At 44.8% G+C, this 14,475-nt stretch overlaps 1 protein-coding gene across 8 annotated transcripts in view; it reads right to left on the minus strand.

Moving 5' to 3' along the window:
• Positions 1-14,475, minus strand: part of SGMS1 (sphingomyelin synthase 1) — a 768,301-nt gene that overhangs the window by 40,127 nt on the left and 713,699 nt on the right. For all 8 annotated transcript variants that reach the window (XM_085605461.1, XM_085605472.1, XM_085605491.1 and 5 more), the window contains one exon: positions 12,597-12,714. In XM_085605461.1, coding sequence (XP_085461587.1) covers positions 12,597-12,714 — 118 coding nt within the window. The remainder of the gene's footprint in view (positions 1-12,596; positions 12,715-14,475) is intronic.

Raw genomic sequence — 14,475 nt, forward strand, 5'->3', positions numbered from 1 at the left:
GTGGATTTGTCTTGTATGTCAAATGTATCCAGTAGGAAGTCTTCTTCCACTGGTTCACTGTGCATGTCCACCCCATGGTAGTGTGCTGCTCTCTGCACTAAATGATGAAACCCTAAGGAGTCCTCTGGAGGAGACGGCCTGGATGGGTATAGGTCGTCCTGAGGTATATCTGGTATATCAGGGTTATTTTAATCCTCCCATGGGTCTGGGGTCCCTGGTGGAGTGGGATCCATTGGGGCGTCCGCCGGGTAATTGTCCGGGTCCCCGTCATCCGGATCTGGGGCCGGATCGTAGTGAGGTAGAGGTGGCGGAGACCTGGGAGGGGGAGGGGGTGGAGGAGGTGGAGGAGGTAGGGGAGGCGGTAGTGGGGAGGGCACTCTGAGGGGAGAAGTAGCAGAGTCCTTCCTTTTGGGTGGAGGAGGAGGAGCCGGAGTATCAAGGCGTCTTTTCTTGGTAATTAAAGTCAAAAGCCCAGTCTTTCGATCTTTGGACAGAGTCTTTTGTAAAGGGTCTGGTGTAAACAGAGCCAATGGTGCCGAATCGTCTGTCGGCACCGGTGATTTCGGAACCGAGGGTTTCGATGGTTTGTGTGCGCCATGCTTTCTTGAGGTCTCCGGGTGTTTCGGCGTCGAATGAGGTTTCGGCGCCGGGGCGTCGGTGCCGACGGATTTATGTTTGTGTTTGGTCGGCACCGAGTGTCCAGGCTTCGGCACCGGTGGCTTCGGAGTCGAGCTGGATATTGCTTTCTTCGGTGCCGGATGCTGTTTTTCGGCACCGGGCGTCGGCTGGCTCGATCCCGAGCTGCCGTGAGACTTTGGAGGCTTTGACACCGGGCCCGTAGGTGGGGTGATAGAAGCTTTGGTTTTGGTTTTGCCCAGGCCGGCAGGCGAGGGAGTAACCTGAGTCTCTTTGGTTTTCGGCGCGGGGGTGGGAGGGGGCATAGTACTCACGGCCCGCTGCGCCGGTGTAACGTCCTCCACGTCGGAGTCGTCGGCCTCGGAAGCGCTGACGACGTCTTCCTCCTGTTCGGTGTGTGTTTGCCCCGAAGCTTCGGCGCCGTCTCCGAAGATGTCCGGTGGAGCTGCAGAGGATGAGTGCGCCATGGTGCGTCGAGCTCTTCGATCTCGGATGGTCTTCTTCGATCGAAAAGACTTGCAGGCGAGGCAGTCTCTAGCCTCGTGTTCAGGAGAGAGGCAAAGGTTACACACCTGATGGAGGTCGGTGTGGGGAAGTTTAGACCCACATTTTGGGCACTTTTTGAACGGAGTCCTTTCCATCGGCCGGGACCGGAGTCGAGGAGGGCCCGAAGGCCGGTGCCGATGTACGGGATGGAGAAAGTGCCGCTTCGAGAGATGAAGATGATGATGAAGAAACTCGAAGAATCGAGGATTTTCCGTCGAGGCTGGAACCGTAGAAGTTCGAAGCCGGAGCACGAAGTATCACATCCGAGCCCGATGGCGGAAAAAAACAATCTGAGGATGGAGCCGAAGCCCATGCGCAGTACGGACCGAAGGAGGAGTCACCAAACTCGTGACTTCCAAAGACTGTCCAAGAAGAAAAACAAACTGCAAACATCCGGGCCCAACACCAGATGGCGATCTATGCTAAGTGTACAATCTGCAGCTCATATGCCTCGAACAGATAGTTTGTCCCTTTGCCGTGCCATGTATGATCCGCAAATAAAAAAATCTGAAGCTTAGACATGTCGGCGTGTGCCACTGGCGTGGGGTGCATGAGACCACTTTTTTAATCTGACATAAGCAAAAGAAAGAAAATTATCACTTTAACATAAATTAGTTCAAAAATCTCAGATTTCAGTTGTGCTCTTTTGTGGTCAAATAAAGCATGCATATCTTGGGAGGATATCAACACTTAATTTGTAAAAATAAATAAGCGCAAGGTCCCACGGTAATTCATTGGAGGGCACTGCAGCTGCCACCAGCCACAGACTCAGACAGTGCCACTGATATCTACTAACCATCACACTCCAACAGATGTGACAATTTAGATGAATTCATCTGAACCGAAACTGTGAGAATGGCCTGGTTGACCTTTAAAAAAAAAAAAAAAAAAATTGTATATTGAATTATGATACACTGTTCCTGATGTGCACTGCATGAAAACGTTTTTTTTTAATAAAACTAGACAGGGCCACCATGTGGTGAACCATTAATAACAGACTGTAAGCAAATAGGGGACTGTCTTTTGCAAACACCGGCACAAATTAAGCACCGATAGATAGATAACTTTCTTCACTGTGAAGGAGTACATTCATTATGGACCATGTCCAATTCACCTACATTTTAGGCTCAGTTGTAGAGATGTGGCATAATTTGGTGCTACTCCATATCATTTGCTTTGTGTTAAACCTGCATGTGATTGTTCGCTACTGCTCTACTGAAGCAGCCAATATACTCAGGGTAAAAAGTGATCAACAACCGTATGGAACACATACAGTGCTGTCAATCGGTTACATTGCTATTTTAAAGAGGTGCACAAGTAAGAGGACTCTTTTTTGAATACCCTTCTTATGTGTCTTAGATGCAGTTCCTGTCTATTTTATGCAGTTTCTCATTTGAATTGAATAGGTCTATGCATTGAAAGGTTGATAAAATGCCGATCTAAAAATGTAAAAAAACAGGTTTTGATGGAATGCAAGGGCAATAAATGAAGATAAATAGCCTGAAATTGACAGTGGAACTGTGCTAAGCTTTCAAACCTGCGCCTTATCTACAGAACTTTGAAATTATGGAGGAGGTGTTTTCGCGCGACATGCCAAAAATGGTGTACGCCCGCCTATTCAGCAGGCACATCAACATCCTGGTTTGATGCAAGTGGCTACAGAACATGGCTACTTTGCAACCAGAAGGCATTATGTATTTGCTGTTTGCACCTATAATTATTATTTTGGAACAGAAAATCACAACACTTTTAAAAACAAGGCACAATTTCCAAATTAGGAGTATTCTGATATCCTTACATTCTCACTAAGACACGCAAAATCTGGGTGTGTAATACTTGCCCGTCAATATCCTTAAAATTAATAAGATCTGTAACTTAATACGGAGTTAAAATTAACCAATTACCTATGTGGTCAACTATACTGTTTAACCACAAAATAGATTTAAATACTTTTCCTACTAGTACTGACATGCGAACAAAGGCCTTGACAGTCGAGAAAAGGACATATTTTTTTTTTTTATCTCTACAGGTAGTGTAACAATACTTCTGAAAGAAGGATCCATTGAACAGCATCTGGGTCACCTACTAACCATTGAGCACACAGCCTTTATGAGGTCCTGGTGAAGGGATGAAACGTAGGATTCAAGTGCAATGGGATTTAATTGATCCCTCAATCTAAAGAAGTTGGAGTATTAAGTGTCCACCATTGCATGAGTAACACAGAGATAGAAATGTACTTCATCTGCATAGGTCTTTGACAGTAGCTGCAGGATTGCTGGCAAGGGATATGAATAAATGAAAGCATTTATTATAGAACAGCCATCTCAAAAGGCTTTATGGATAATGGTACAAACACCCGTTAAGGGTTTCAAGCTGCACACTGAATTACACGAGTTTGAAGGACATCAAGTAAATATAGAGATGTGTCTAGAAGTACAAATGATAGTAAAACAAAATGTTTACTTTTTATTTTTAAGAAAATCAATTCGAACATGACCAAAAGAGTCAATATTCCCAATGAGCTGCTGGCCGCAGTACTAAGACAGAGATTATTATAATACACCTTGCATGAAATTAGGTCCATTTAAGCTACCTAAAGGTTGCCCCAAAGAATGAGCAAGAACAGTAGAAATGGAATTAACAGACACAGAACAGAAACCGGACACTAGTGGACAGACCGCTCTAGACCAAAGCGCTGGGGTCTAATGCCAATGGAGCAAGTCAGGGTATATCTTGTAAACTGCAGCCAGCGAATGGAGAACCAGGAAAGGTAATGGGATGAGAAAGATAAGGAAAAAGACCGGAGGGAACATTGGGAGGGAAGAGTTGGCATGTCCAGGTACAACAGTCAAAATACGTGGTGTTCTTAGTTAAACTAAATTGTGTAGTGTTGAACATCTCTACAAATAATAAATACATGCAGATGAGCAAATCAAAAAATGAAAAAAGCTATTGATCGGTGAACGATTCCAGTCATAGGGGAAAACGAACACTTTTCCTTGGAAAAGCATAAAGCACCAACAACAGTTTTCAAGTCGCCACAAGGGATAAAAAAAACGGCCATTTTAACTCGTCTTGCATGGATAAGGTGCAGCACGCCATTTGAAAGGACGCGAGGTGCTGATCACAATAGGTCAGTGTTTGCTTTCTCCGTCGTTAAGCACCAGGGCGTGTTTTTCCTGCTAAGGCTGCTCATAGATCTGCTAAACAGCCGTCGTTCCTCGGCTTCAATCAGGAAATTGATTTAGCTCGTTCGGGGCCTCTGGACTCAATATTGTGTCTCTTGGAAACAGGAGGCATGCGGTGAATAATTTGATTACTAACAAGCAGATGTGGCACGACGGAGAGGCCGCGAGGAAAATCATTAGTGTAAAGGAGGCCTCGAAGTCTGCCGACGCCTAATCCTCCGTTTTAAGAAGCAGCAGCCACTGATCCGAGGGGCGGAGGGCGGCGGCGCTGACGTGCATTACTGCGCAGTCCACAGCCCGCTTTCGAATCCCTACTTATGGAGGTCATTAGCAGGCAAGGGTCAGGGATTCCTTGTAATCATTCAAATGAAGTGCTGACTGAACTATCCTGTTCGGGGCACCGGATTTACTTCCTCACAGGAGGCTGCAGATCGGGGACTGCGGTGTAATACATGAAGCACACCAGGGCTCGAGTCGGGGTACCACGCGGGTGGACGGCGTCCCCCCACATATTTTACCGGGAGCTCGATAACTGGAGCCACACATTCACTCTTTGGCCTCTCTGGGGCGAGATCGGAGCTCATTCAGAATGCTGCTCACGCGCTGGCTTCTCTGATGCAATCGCATCTCAGGGGTGAGCCAGGGGAGGCAATGAGTCTGATGGTGCAAGCCACCTTTCGTGACGTCACTTTCTGTCGTGACGTTAGCGTCCCCCCACTTCTTTTTTTAGGACTTGTGCCCTGAAGCACACCGTGCCGAAGTGTCCCTCCCCTGGCATCGTCTCCCACCAGCACAGTATCCCAACAACACTGTCACTGCAATGGCACTCTGTGACATGCATGACGGCCTCCGGCCTGCCCTGCTTTTCACAGATCACATTGTGATGGACTGGATCACAGTTTAGAGCCGATAATAAAACAAGCATTTGCAATGCAACAGGTCTCGCATTAGGAAAGTTTGAGCTTTTTGTATTGTAAATTGAGTAATTTTTTATTTATGTGTTGGTATTTAAAATATTGAAATTACTAGCTTTCTCATGTACAATGTCAATAGTTTTAACTGTTGCAAATGTGACACCTATAGCATTTGTAATGCAATATGTGTTGTATTTACATGACTTAGATGTATTGATATTACAAATAACAATGGCTTTTAATTTTTGCAAATAATTAAAATCTTAAATAAAAGTTAATGTAAATTATAATGGCAATCGTTTAAACTTTTGTTAATAACTCTTGTGAAGATTAGGTTTAGCGTATTTAATTGCGCCTAAAATCCAAGAACAAAGTTAAATATCATTTTTTTTGTGCCCTTTGTAATAAAGCCTAAATATTGAGAGAACATATTAGAGCCAGTTGTTGTTGAATGGTTGTACAGATTGATACTGTGGTGGCGGTGAGTGATGTTGTGGTGGTGTCGAGTGATGCTGTGGCGTTAATTGATGCTGTGGTAGCGCATAGTGATGTAGTGGTGCCCTTGAGTGATGCTGTGGTGGTGCTAAGTGATGCTGTGGTGATGCGATAGAGTGCAATAGTCCAATAGATAGATAGATAAGATAGATAGATAAGATAAATAAAGATAGATAGATAGATAGAGCGATCGATAGAGTAATTATGTAGAATATAATTATGTGGCACTGAGTGGTTTTGTGTGGAGTGTATGTTGATTTTAGTGACGTGTAATTATGTGGCATTGAGTGTTATTTTGAGTGTATCTTGCATTGTAATTAATTGGCACTGAGTGTTATTTGGAGTGCATGTGGCATTGAGTGTAGTGTAATTATGTGGCGCTGAGTGGTATTTGAAGTGTATGTGGCATTGAGCGCTGTGTAATTATGTGGTGTGTAACTATGTGGCACTGATTGGCTTTTGGAGTGTCTGTTGTATTGAGTGCATTGTAGTTATGTGGCATGTAATTATGTGGCTCTGAGTGGCATTCGGAGTGTATGTTGCCTTGCCTTGTATTTCTATGGTTCCTTAAACCCTTAGAGGCAATTCTTTTATTTTAACTAAAAGGATGGTAGTTAAATGGTGTTTACGGCAGGATGGTCGTTAAATGGTGGCTACGGAGAAGCTGTGTGCTGAAAGGCAAAGAGAACACGGGCATGAAAGTGAAAGCGAGGATGAAAATGGAATGAGTGTGGCAGGATGGTCGTTAAATGGTGGCTACGGAGAAGCTGTGTGCTGAAAGGCAAAGAGAACACGGGTATGAAAGTGAAAGCGAGGATGAAAATGGAATGAGTGTGGCAGGATGTTAGTTAAATGGTGGTTACGGGGAAGCGGAGTGCTGAAAGGCAAAGAGAACACGGGCCAATGCTGGAAGAAAACACGAGATGCGAGAGGCATGTGTGTGTGGCAAACACTGGTGGGGCTCAGAGCATTCTGTTGCTGCCTTGATGCCTGTGTGTGTGAGCAGTGGGGCTGTGTGTGTGAAGTGCCTAAAGTTGCAAGAAAACATATGGTTATTTAAATCCTTAGACGCAGAATTAATGGAGCTAATGTTATCGACCTTAGAAGGATGAAAAGGGAATGAGCGCGGCATATGTTAACTTTGTAAGCGCAGAAAGCGTGCAGGGCAATCTTATTATTTTGGTTGTTTGAGACTCGGATCTGGGCAAAGCTGCAAGAAAACATGGAGGGGGAGGGCGGGCTGTGTGCTGAAAGGCAAAGAGAACACGGGCATGAAAGTGAAATCGATGGATGGCAATGCGTCCGTGAGACTAGCCCTGAGGTGGGGGAGGGACAGTTGTGAGAGGTGCCATGAGGAAACAATCTATCGGCATGCTGTTGCGGGGGCGGGGGAGCGCATTCCAGGCGGGGGAGCGGACCCTTTGAAGTATGATGCCGAGGCTGTGGCTACACGTGCACGCACCAGTGGGCTGAAGCGCTTCCCCAAACGGATTGCATGGCGGCACGATGCACGTGATTGTGCGCGTGCTCGCCATGCAATCCACTTTTGGGAGCACTTTGAAATGCCCCTCTTACTAGAGACTCGCATAGCGATTGTGTAAAAGCAATAGCTAGGCGAGACCTAAAAACTGCCAGCCTAACACTGTGCAACTCATTGGATGTGTAAATAGCCAATAGGAGAACACATGAAAAAATATCAAGGAACAGCTTTTATTTTAGAATAAATACTATTGTATACCCAACGAAGCATAAAAAAACCTTAACACAAATGGTCAACACGAAAATTAATTTTGCCAGAAAACCACCCACTTCAATTAATTTTTAATTAACAGTTCTGGCAGCTAAATAAAACTATGCGCTACTTTGGGGGATCCGAGATCCTGCTTGTGAGAGATCCATTGCCCAGGCACTGCAGGTGAAAGAGTAAAACATCACAGGAGACTGTCCTAAGAACCACAGGGAAATGGGCACTTCATTGCCACAGCTCCATGTACCATGGTGGCTACCTTGGCTAAAGATCCTTTTGGTGGACCACAGATACAGTGGGAATGAAAAGCAATAGTCGTGAAGCTGCTGTCAGGCTTATGCCTTATTTTTTTATTTCATTTATATTATACATAACAGTATGTCAGATGCAATGTCAATTATGATGAAAGGTGATTGTATAACGTGAATAAATAGAATCATATAAATAAACAACTAGAACCTCTTGAGCAAGTTTTAATTGTCTAAACTAGCACTGCCAATGCCACAATAGGCCTGGCTTTAAGATAATGTTGTACAGTAAATAGTATGGGAATAAATAAGCCTTTTGTGGATGAGAAGAACTGTAGAATAAGATATGTGTAGGTTAAAAAGGTCTGATGACAGTTGCACTGTCAAGCCAGACCTAAAAATCAATGTAGGGTAATGACTGCCCTCCTCCATCTGTGCTGTTGCCAGAGCAAAACAACTTACATTATCCAGTGATATCTAGTGGGCTTTCTTACCAGCAGGGTAGATTGGAAATAAATACCTCGTATCTGGCCCCCTGAGGGCAGAAAGACTGTTGGGAACATTTTGGAGAAGGAGGCGAGGCCCAAAGTATGGGAGGGCCATGCCCCACACTTTGTAGAAATATAAAACTCCCTGGTATTTAGTGGGATTTCTGCCCTCCCTTGGGAGCAGTGTGTGTGGTTGGGGCCAGGCCTAATACCTGGGAGGGCCACCCCGACCCATTTTTCAATAAGGAAAATAAAGCTGTCACCCCTGAGGTAGAGTGGAGGTAATTGGCTCTAATTTCTCCTGGGGTGGGCCAGAAAGATATCTGGGGATGGGTAGGGGAGGTAGCACTAGCTCACTGCGAAGTGGCCACTACCCCGCCCCTCAAAATCCGCTCCCTGGTGATCAGGTGAGCTTTCTGCCCCTGCTTGGGGAGGGGATGGGGGGTGGGGGCATATCGGAGGAAAACACTCATTACCTGCCCCCGAAGGAAGGGAGAGGCAGAATATTTTGGGATTAAAAAAAACAATCCCTGGTGTTTATTGGACTTGCGCGTCGAATGTCATTATAAAATGAAAAACAAAAAGTGCCTCGGGCTGCTGGGGAAGCTCATCCCCATCTGCCCGGAGTGAAATCAAAACAAGGAAATACCTCTGGCGCTCACACCAGAAACATTTCCTGCTGTCAGTGCAAGAACGTGCTGGAGCCGTCCTCCGCACCCAAGCGCTCCTGCGCTGGACAGCTCCAGCATGTTCTTAGCATGCAAGTGGTTACCAGATTGTTTTGTGAATTTGTTTGATTACTGTATTTAAAATTAAATCAATTTGATCAGACGACAAAAAGTGGTTGACAGCACTTAAAAGATTTGTAAATCTTAAATTAAACTTTAACTTGAGAACAATGCTCAAAGCGCCCGGGAAAACATTTAGATTTTGATCTGGTGGGCATTACGAGATTTGAAAACCTGCATACTGGATTCCCGAGTCTTGATCTAGGTAAGTCAATTCTGGGGCCATGTATGATGACAGCACAAATTCAATCACTGATGACATTACCGGTGACCTACTTAATCACCATTAATACCATTTACATCAGTTAATGCCAGGTCCTGGGAACAATGTCCATGCCGCAGAGCCTGCTGCTACAGTCCTTTGGTTATGTCCAGAAGGCACTGGCCCAGCCTTTGGCCACATCCTTCGCTGTGATCGTGCCCCCATAGCCTGCTATGCATTGCTTTAGGCCACATCCATAGTACAGTGGGCACATTGGGCATCTTCCTTGCTCACAAGCTTCCTGTACTCAGCATTTAGCAGAGGTCATATTAAACTGGGTGCAGCTCATGAGCTATGGCTATGACCAACATATAGTAGCCATGCACCTATGGCGAACAGCTCAGCAGGCACTGGCCGCAGCATGTTGCCTCCAACTAGGGCAAGTGACCATTCCTCCCATAACCCACTGAGTGCACCAGACTTCAAACATGGTGTTTTGGGCTGCAGCCGGTACCCGGTCACAATGACCCCCAGGGCCTTTGAGTTAGGCCTTTGGCAGAGCCCACCCAGTACCCCTTCTCCTCACTACATTATTTATCAACTTTTGGCGTTTTCAAAAGGTGTTCACATTTCCCAAACATTAAAGAGAAATCCACAGACCCTAAATATTTTGGATTGATGATCACTTCAAAATAGTGCTGGTTTGAGGGTAGTTCAGAAATTCCACAATTTTCACATGATTTCGAATCAGCAGGCAGGCCTAGAATGTAGCTGAATCTATCAAAAACCTATTGGTACTTCAAAGGCACTTAAGTTAGCATGACTGAGTCCAACCTGCAGGCTTCCTATAAGCCAGAGGTTCTGGCATGACACTTACCTTTGTAGCCTCTCAGAAACATCAACTTGCATTTTCACCACCCCTACCCTACAATAAATATCCTCTCATGCTACAGCACAAAGACAAATGACTAACTCTGCCCCGCCCCGAGCAGCTTCTTAGATGTGAAACAGACACGCCAGTAGTTCTATGCCTAATCTTCACATTTTTGCTGCCCTAAAACAAACTTCAAGGTGAGGTTAGCTTGTAGCCAACTCTGCCGAACACACAGAAACCTTTCAGAAGGGAACCTCCCCAAAAGGGCCCATATGGCATCTCTTTAAAGGCTTTCACAATAGGATGCTTTATATTGAACATGAAAACTGCACCAATTCTGATTCTTTCAAAGTCTCCTTCACACACAGCCCGAAGAATCTGATCACAAAACGTAGCAATGGACTTATTTTGTTAACTTAATTAAGGTATCAACTTGTTGCCTCCTTCGGACGCATTATGTTTAATTATAGTAGTTGTCTAGCTATCACTCCAAAGAATCTAATCACGCAACTAACCATATATCTCACACAGATGACTCCCTAGTTCATGGATTAGAAAGCCAGTACCATGGAAAAATATTTATTTTTTGCTAGTAGCTTCCACTCGCTTAATGAATCTGCATGCATCTGTCAGAAAATAAGCATCTGTCCACCTGCACTTAGTGCCAGAAAACCAGCGGGTGGGAGGTGGTTAACTCGGCTGACCCCAAATGGTGGAATTCCCATGTGCATTTTTTTTCTAATCTGCAAGAAAAATCTACTAAACGTGGGCAACATCGTATCCCGTAGGCTAACGTTGTCCCCTTTTGGCAGTTTAATCGAAATCCTTTATATGTTCTTTTGGAGAGAAAAAAATATATATCGTCAGTGGGTTTGTGAAATAGCTCAAAAAACAACATTTGAGGTTGCCATTTTCCAGTTTATAAACTAGACTGTATTCTGAAAAAGCTGTTTGGATTAATTTATGTGGCGGTAGAGTGGGCATGCACTCCTCCTTCTAGAAGGACTCGGGAGATTCTCAGCGTGGTGGAAAGTTACCCCTTTATTTCCTGCAACCGATAGCTACATTTTACCACTTGGTCTGCACACCCTACTTTAGGATCACAAACACAGTGGCGGCTCCACCGCTAAGGCAGAGGAGCGTAGCCCCACTGCTCCGCTGTAGGAAACATAAAATATTAGCTTGCATTATTATCATTTTAAGTTTCCTTCCGCTGCTGCAGCTTTCTGGGCGGAGCGGACTGCTGTGGGGACGGAGGAGCAGGGGAAGAGAGGTCTACCCACTCCTAAGTGCACATGACTGTTTGGTCAGCCCTCTCGGGCCGCCCAAAACAGTCATGCGCACTTCCCATTTTCTCCATGCAGACTGCATTACAGCCTGCATGGAGAAGATACCCAGGTCCCCATTCCCTGGCTGAGCACCAATTCATGGAGCTCAGACCAACCACAACACTGCATTGCAGCGTTGTGATTGGCTATAGGGAGCAAGGGAGCTGGGTGCTTCCTGCTGCTTTCTGTATCCTGCTGCAGGACGGAGCAGGAAGAAGAGGACGGGGAAGAGGCGGCGGCCAGACGTCCGTCACATGTAAGTGGTGTTTAAAAAATAAATTTAAAAAAAACACCCCCGCCCCACCGAGTCCAGTAGCAGCCGCTACTGTACAAACCGCTATGCAAATATTTTTTTCCTGCCAGATTCAAGGTGACATGACCACTGCCCCTTACAGCCCAAAGCGAACTTTAATCTTGCACTGGTAGCAGTGGGTATTGAGCCAAATACGTCCACCTAGGTCTGATCTTCCTTAACTGTCTGCAGATTGCCCAGGGCAGAGTTAAAGGGAGTCCTAAAAATACAATTTTACAGTGATATCCCCATATAGACTTCTTGGATGTCACAAAGTCAAGAATAGCTTCCCGAAAATAAAGTGTTGAACATAGATAAGGGCACTGGGAAGAGAATTTGAGCCAAGATGATCGTGTGTGAGAAGTGGACACTGTGTGCAGGGGGATATGGGCACACTTCTGGAAAGTGGACACATGCACTGTACTATCTGCAATGGACATGGCAGCGGCTATGCTCACTGGGTAGGAGGTTCGGTAGGTGGGCTGCACAACGTCTAACCCATAACTACGCGGCCCACCACAACTAGTGGTTAGCTTGGGATTGGGCACAAAATCTAAGGGCTTACTGGGAACAGAGTACTTCCAAGCAATGACTTGTGCCCGCAGTGCTGAACCATAAACTGTGCCCAGTGAGTACTGGAGGGGTATACCTGTGACCGGTTCTGGGCCATAAATAGCTCACAGGAAGTAAACCAGATGACCTCTTATATATTCCACTAGGAGTCTAGATTCAAAGGATGTGTATAACTCTAAAGATAGAAGACTTGCCAAACCATATCTCAATCCTGCAATTTAACTGGATGCAGACTCACATCATCACTCTTAAAGTAAACAAAGTGAAGTGAACTTACCTTAGGAGAACAGTGGAAATGCTTTCCAGGTACTGGGAGTGTAGTTACATACATGGTAATACACCGATAAAGGTACAGCGTGCCCACAAGACAGAAAAATCTTCTACTAATAATTGACCTATAATATAATGAAAATAAAAGTCAGATCGTCAGAAGATAATCGCTCACTTATAGTACATGTTGCGGCTAAGGATTCTCTCTGAAAGGTAAATTAGAGATAATGTAATGGACTTCCAATGCTCAAAGTGCTATTTAAATAATTAATTTGTGTGAGTGTTCACAGACTTTGAAAGCATTTTCCAAGGCTTCCATTTCCATGGCATATTTTAGCAGATACATGCCCTTCTGCTTTTGCCCACTAATTGCGGCCATCGTTTACATTGCAATTTTGCCCCTTAGATGTGGTTCTGCCTGGAGATCAAAATGGAGAATCTGTCGACCTGGGCACCTTGAAACCTCTCTCCACCCATTAATCATATCTTGTGTGTTTATTCACTCTCCCAGCTACACTACCAGTGAAACCTCATCTTTTGCAACTGCTGTAACATCTCTTCCTCTCCCTTCTGCGCTCCTGAACACTTCCATCTGTCTTATCCCCTCCTTTATGAGCTTTAAGGTCTCTGATGCTAACAGGTAAATGAAATATCATGCCCTTCCATTTTGGGTCTTTCACTGCCTGTACCTCCAGTACCCCTCACCGACACCCTGCAGCTCAGTACAATTTGTTAATAATGTAACTGGTCTCTCCTGCTCCTAACTTAACCAATAAGCCTCTTGCTCCTGTGCATACATCCATTTGTTGCACTCGCCTAAGATGTATCCCTTTCTCACATCTGCACCCAAGCCTCAGCTCGAACCTGTTGTTTATCACACATCTATCTGCTATCAAAAGGTCCAATATCCCTCCTTTCCTCTTGCATGGCAACCTCGCATTGAAACTCCTCTGTCTGTGCCCTTCTATCTTGTACCCACCAAATGAACCTTCAGGAGAGCTTACATTCCTAGAATCTCTCCCGCCTCCTTGCAGTCTTGCACACCCCTCCTTCCCCTTTGCATTTCCCTAGAACTTCATTTACCCAATCTCTCCCATCAAGACCTCCAAGATATCCTGCAGGAAGCTAAGCATGCCCTCTGTTTGCACCTCACTCCAAAGTCTGGTATGTTTCAGCTTCTCAACTAATTCTTGATCCCTCCATTAGAGTTTGACCAAGTGTACGGCATATTTGCATCTCCCTAGGCCCGATAATCCTTGACACTCCATTCTCCCCTGAGATAGCAATTTTACTGCTCCACTTGAATCCATTAAGATATGTGTTTAAGCCCGCTCTGCTGCCATCCCACCCTTGTGACCATATACACCCCTTCAAGCTATCCCCCAACTTCTTTGGCTACTGAACAACTGAATCTTTGTGGACCTCTGGGCAAGTATGAAAACGCCACAGTGAGCAAAACGGACAGTTTCAGAGGCTTAAACAAAAGGGAGCAAAGACTCTCAAAGGACTCAGAGTACTTTAAGAAAAAAAAGAAAAAATAAAGCCAACCACATCAAATGGAGGTTTAAAAAATGATTTAGAATAAGCAATCTATTTTTTTTTTTAGAAGCTACACATAATCCTCTATAATCTTAAATTATGAAACAAATTAGTGTTCAACATGGACGATTTTGACCATTCTCTTGCATGTAGGCAATGACGACAAGTTTTTATTTGTAGAACGAATGATTGACAAGCATGATTTCGCTGGTTTGGCTCATTATCACTTAACAGTCAATAACAAGAGGGCCGATAAACTAGAAGAAAAATCTACAAAACATGTAGAAGGTTTTCTATTAACTAGTATTTGCACTTACTGTACTGCCTTTTTTTCTCCTATTGAAAAA

The sequence above is a fragment of the Triturus cristatus genome, chromosome 1_2 (assembly GCF_964204655.1).
Source record: "Triturus cristatus chromosome 1_2, aTriCri1.1, whole genome shotgun sequence".
NCBI lineage: Eukaryota > Metazoa > Chordata > Amphibia > Caudata > Salamandridae > Triturus > Triturus cristatus.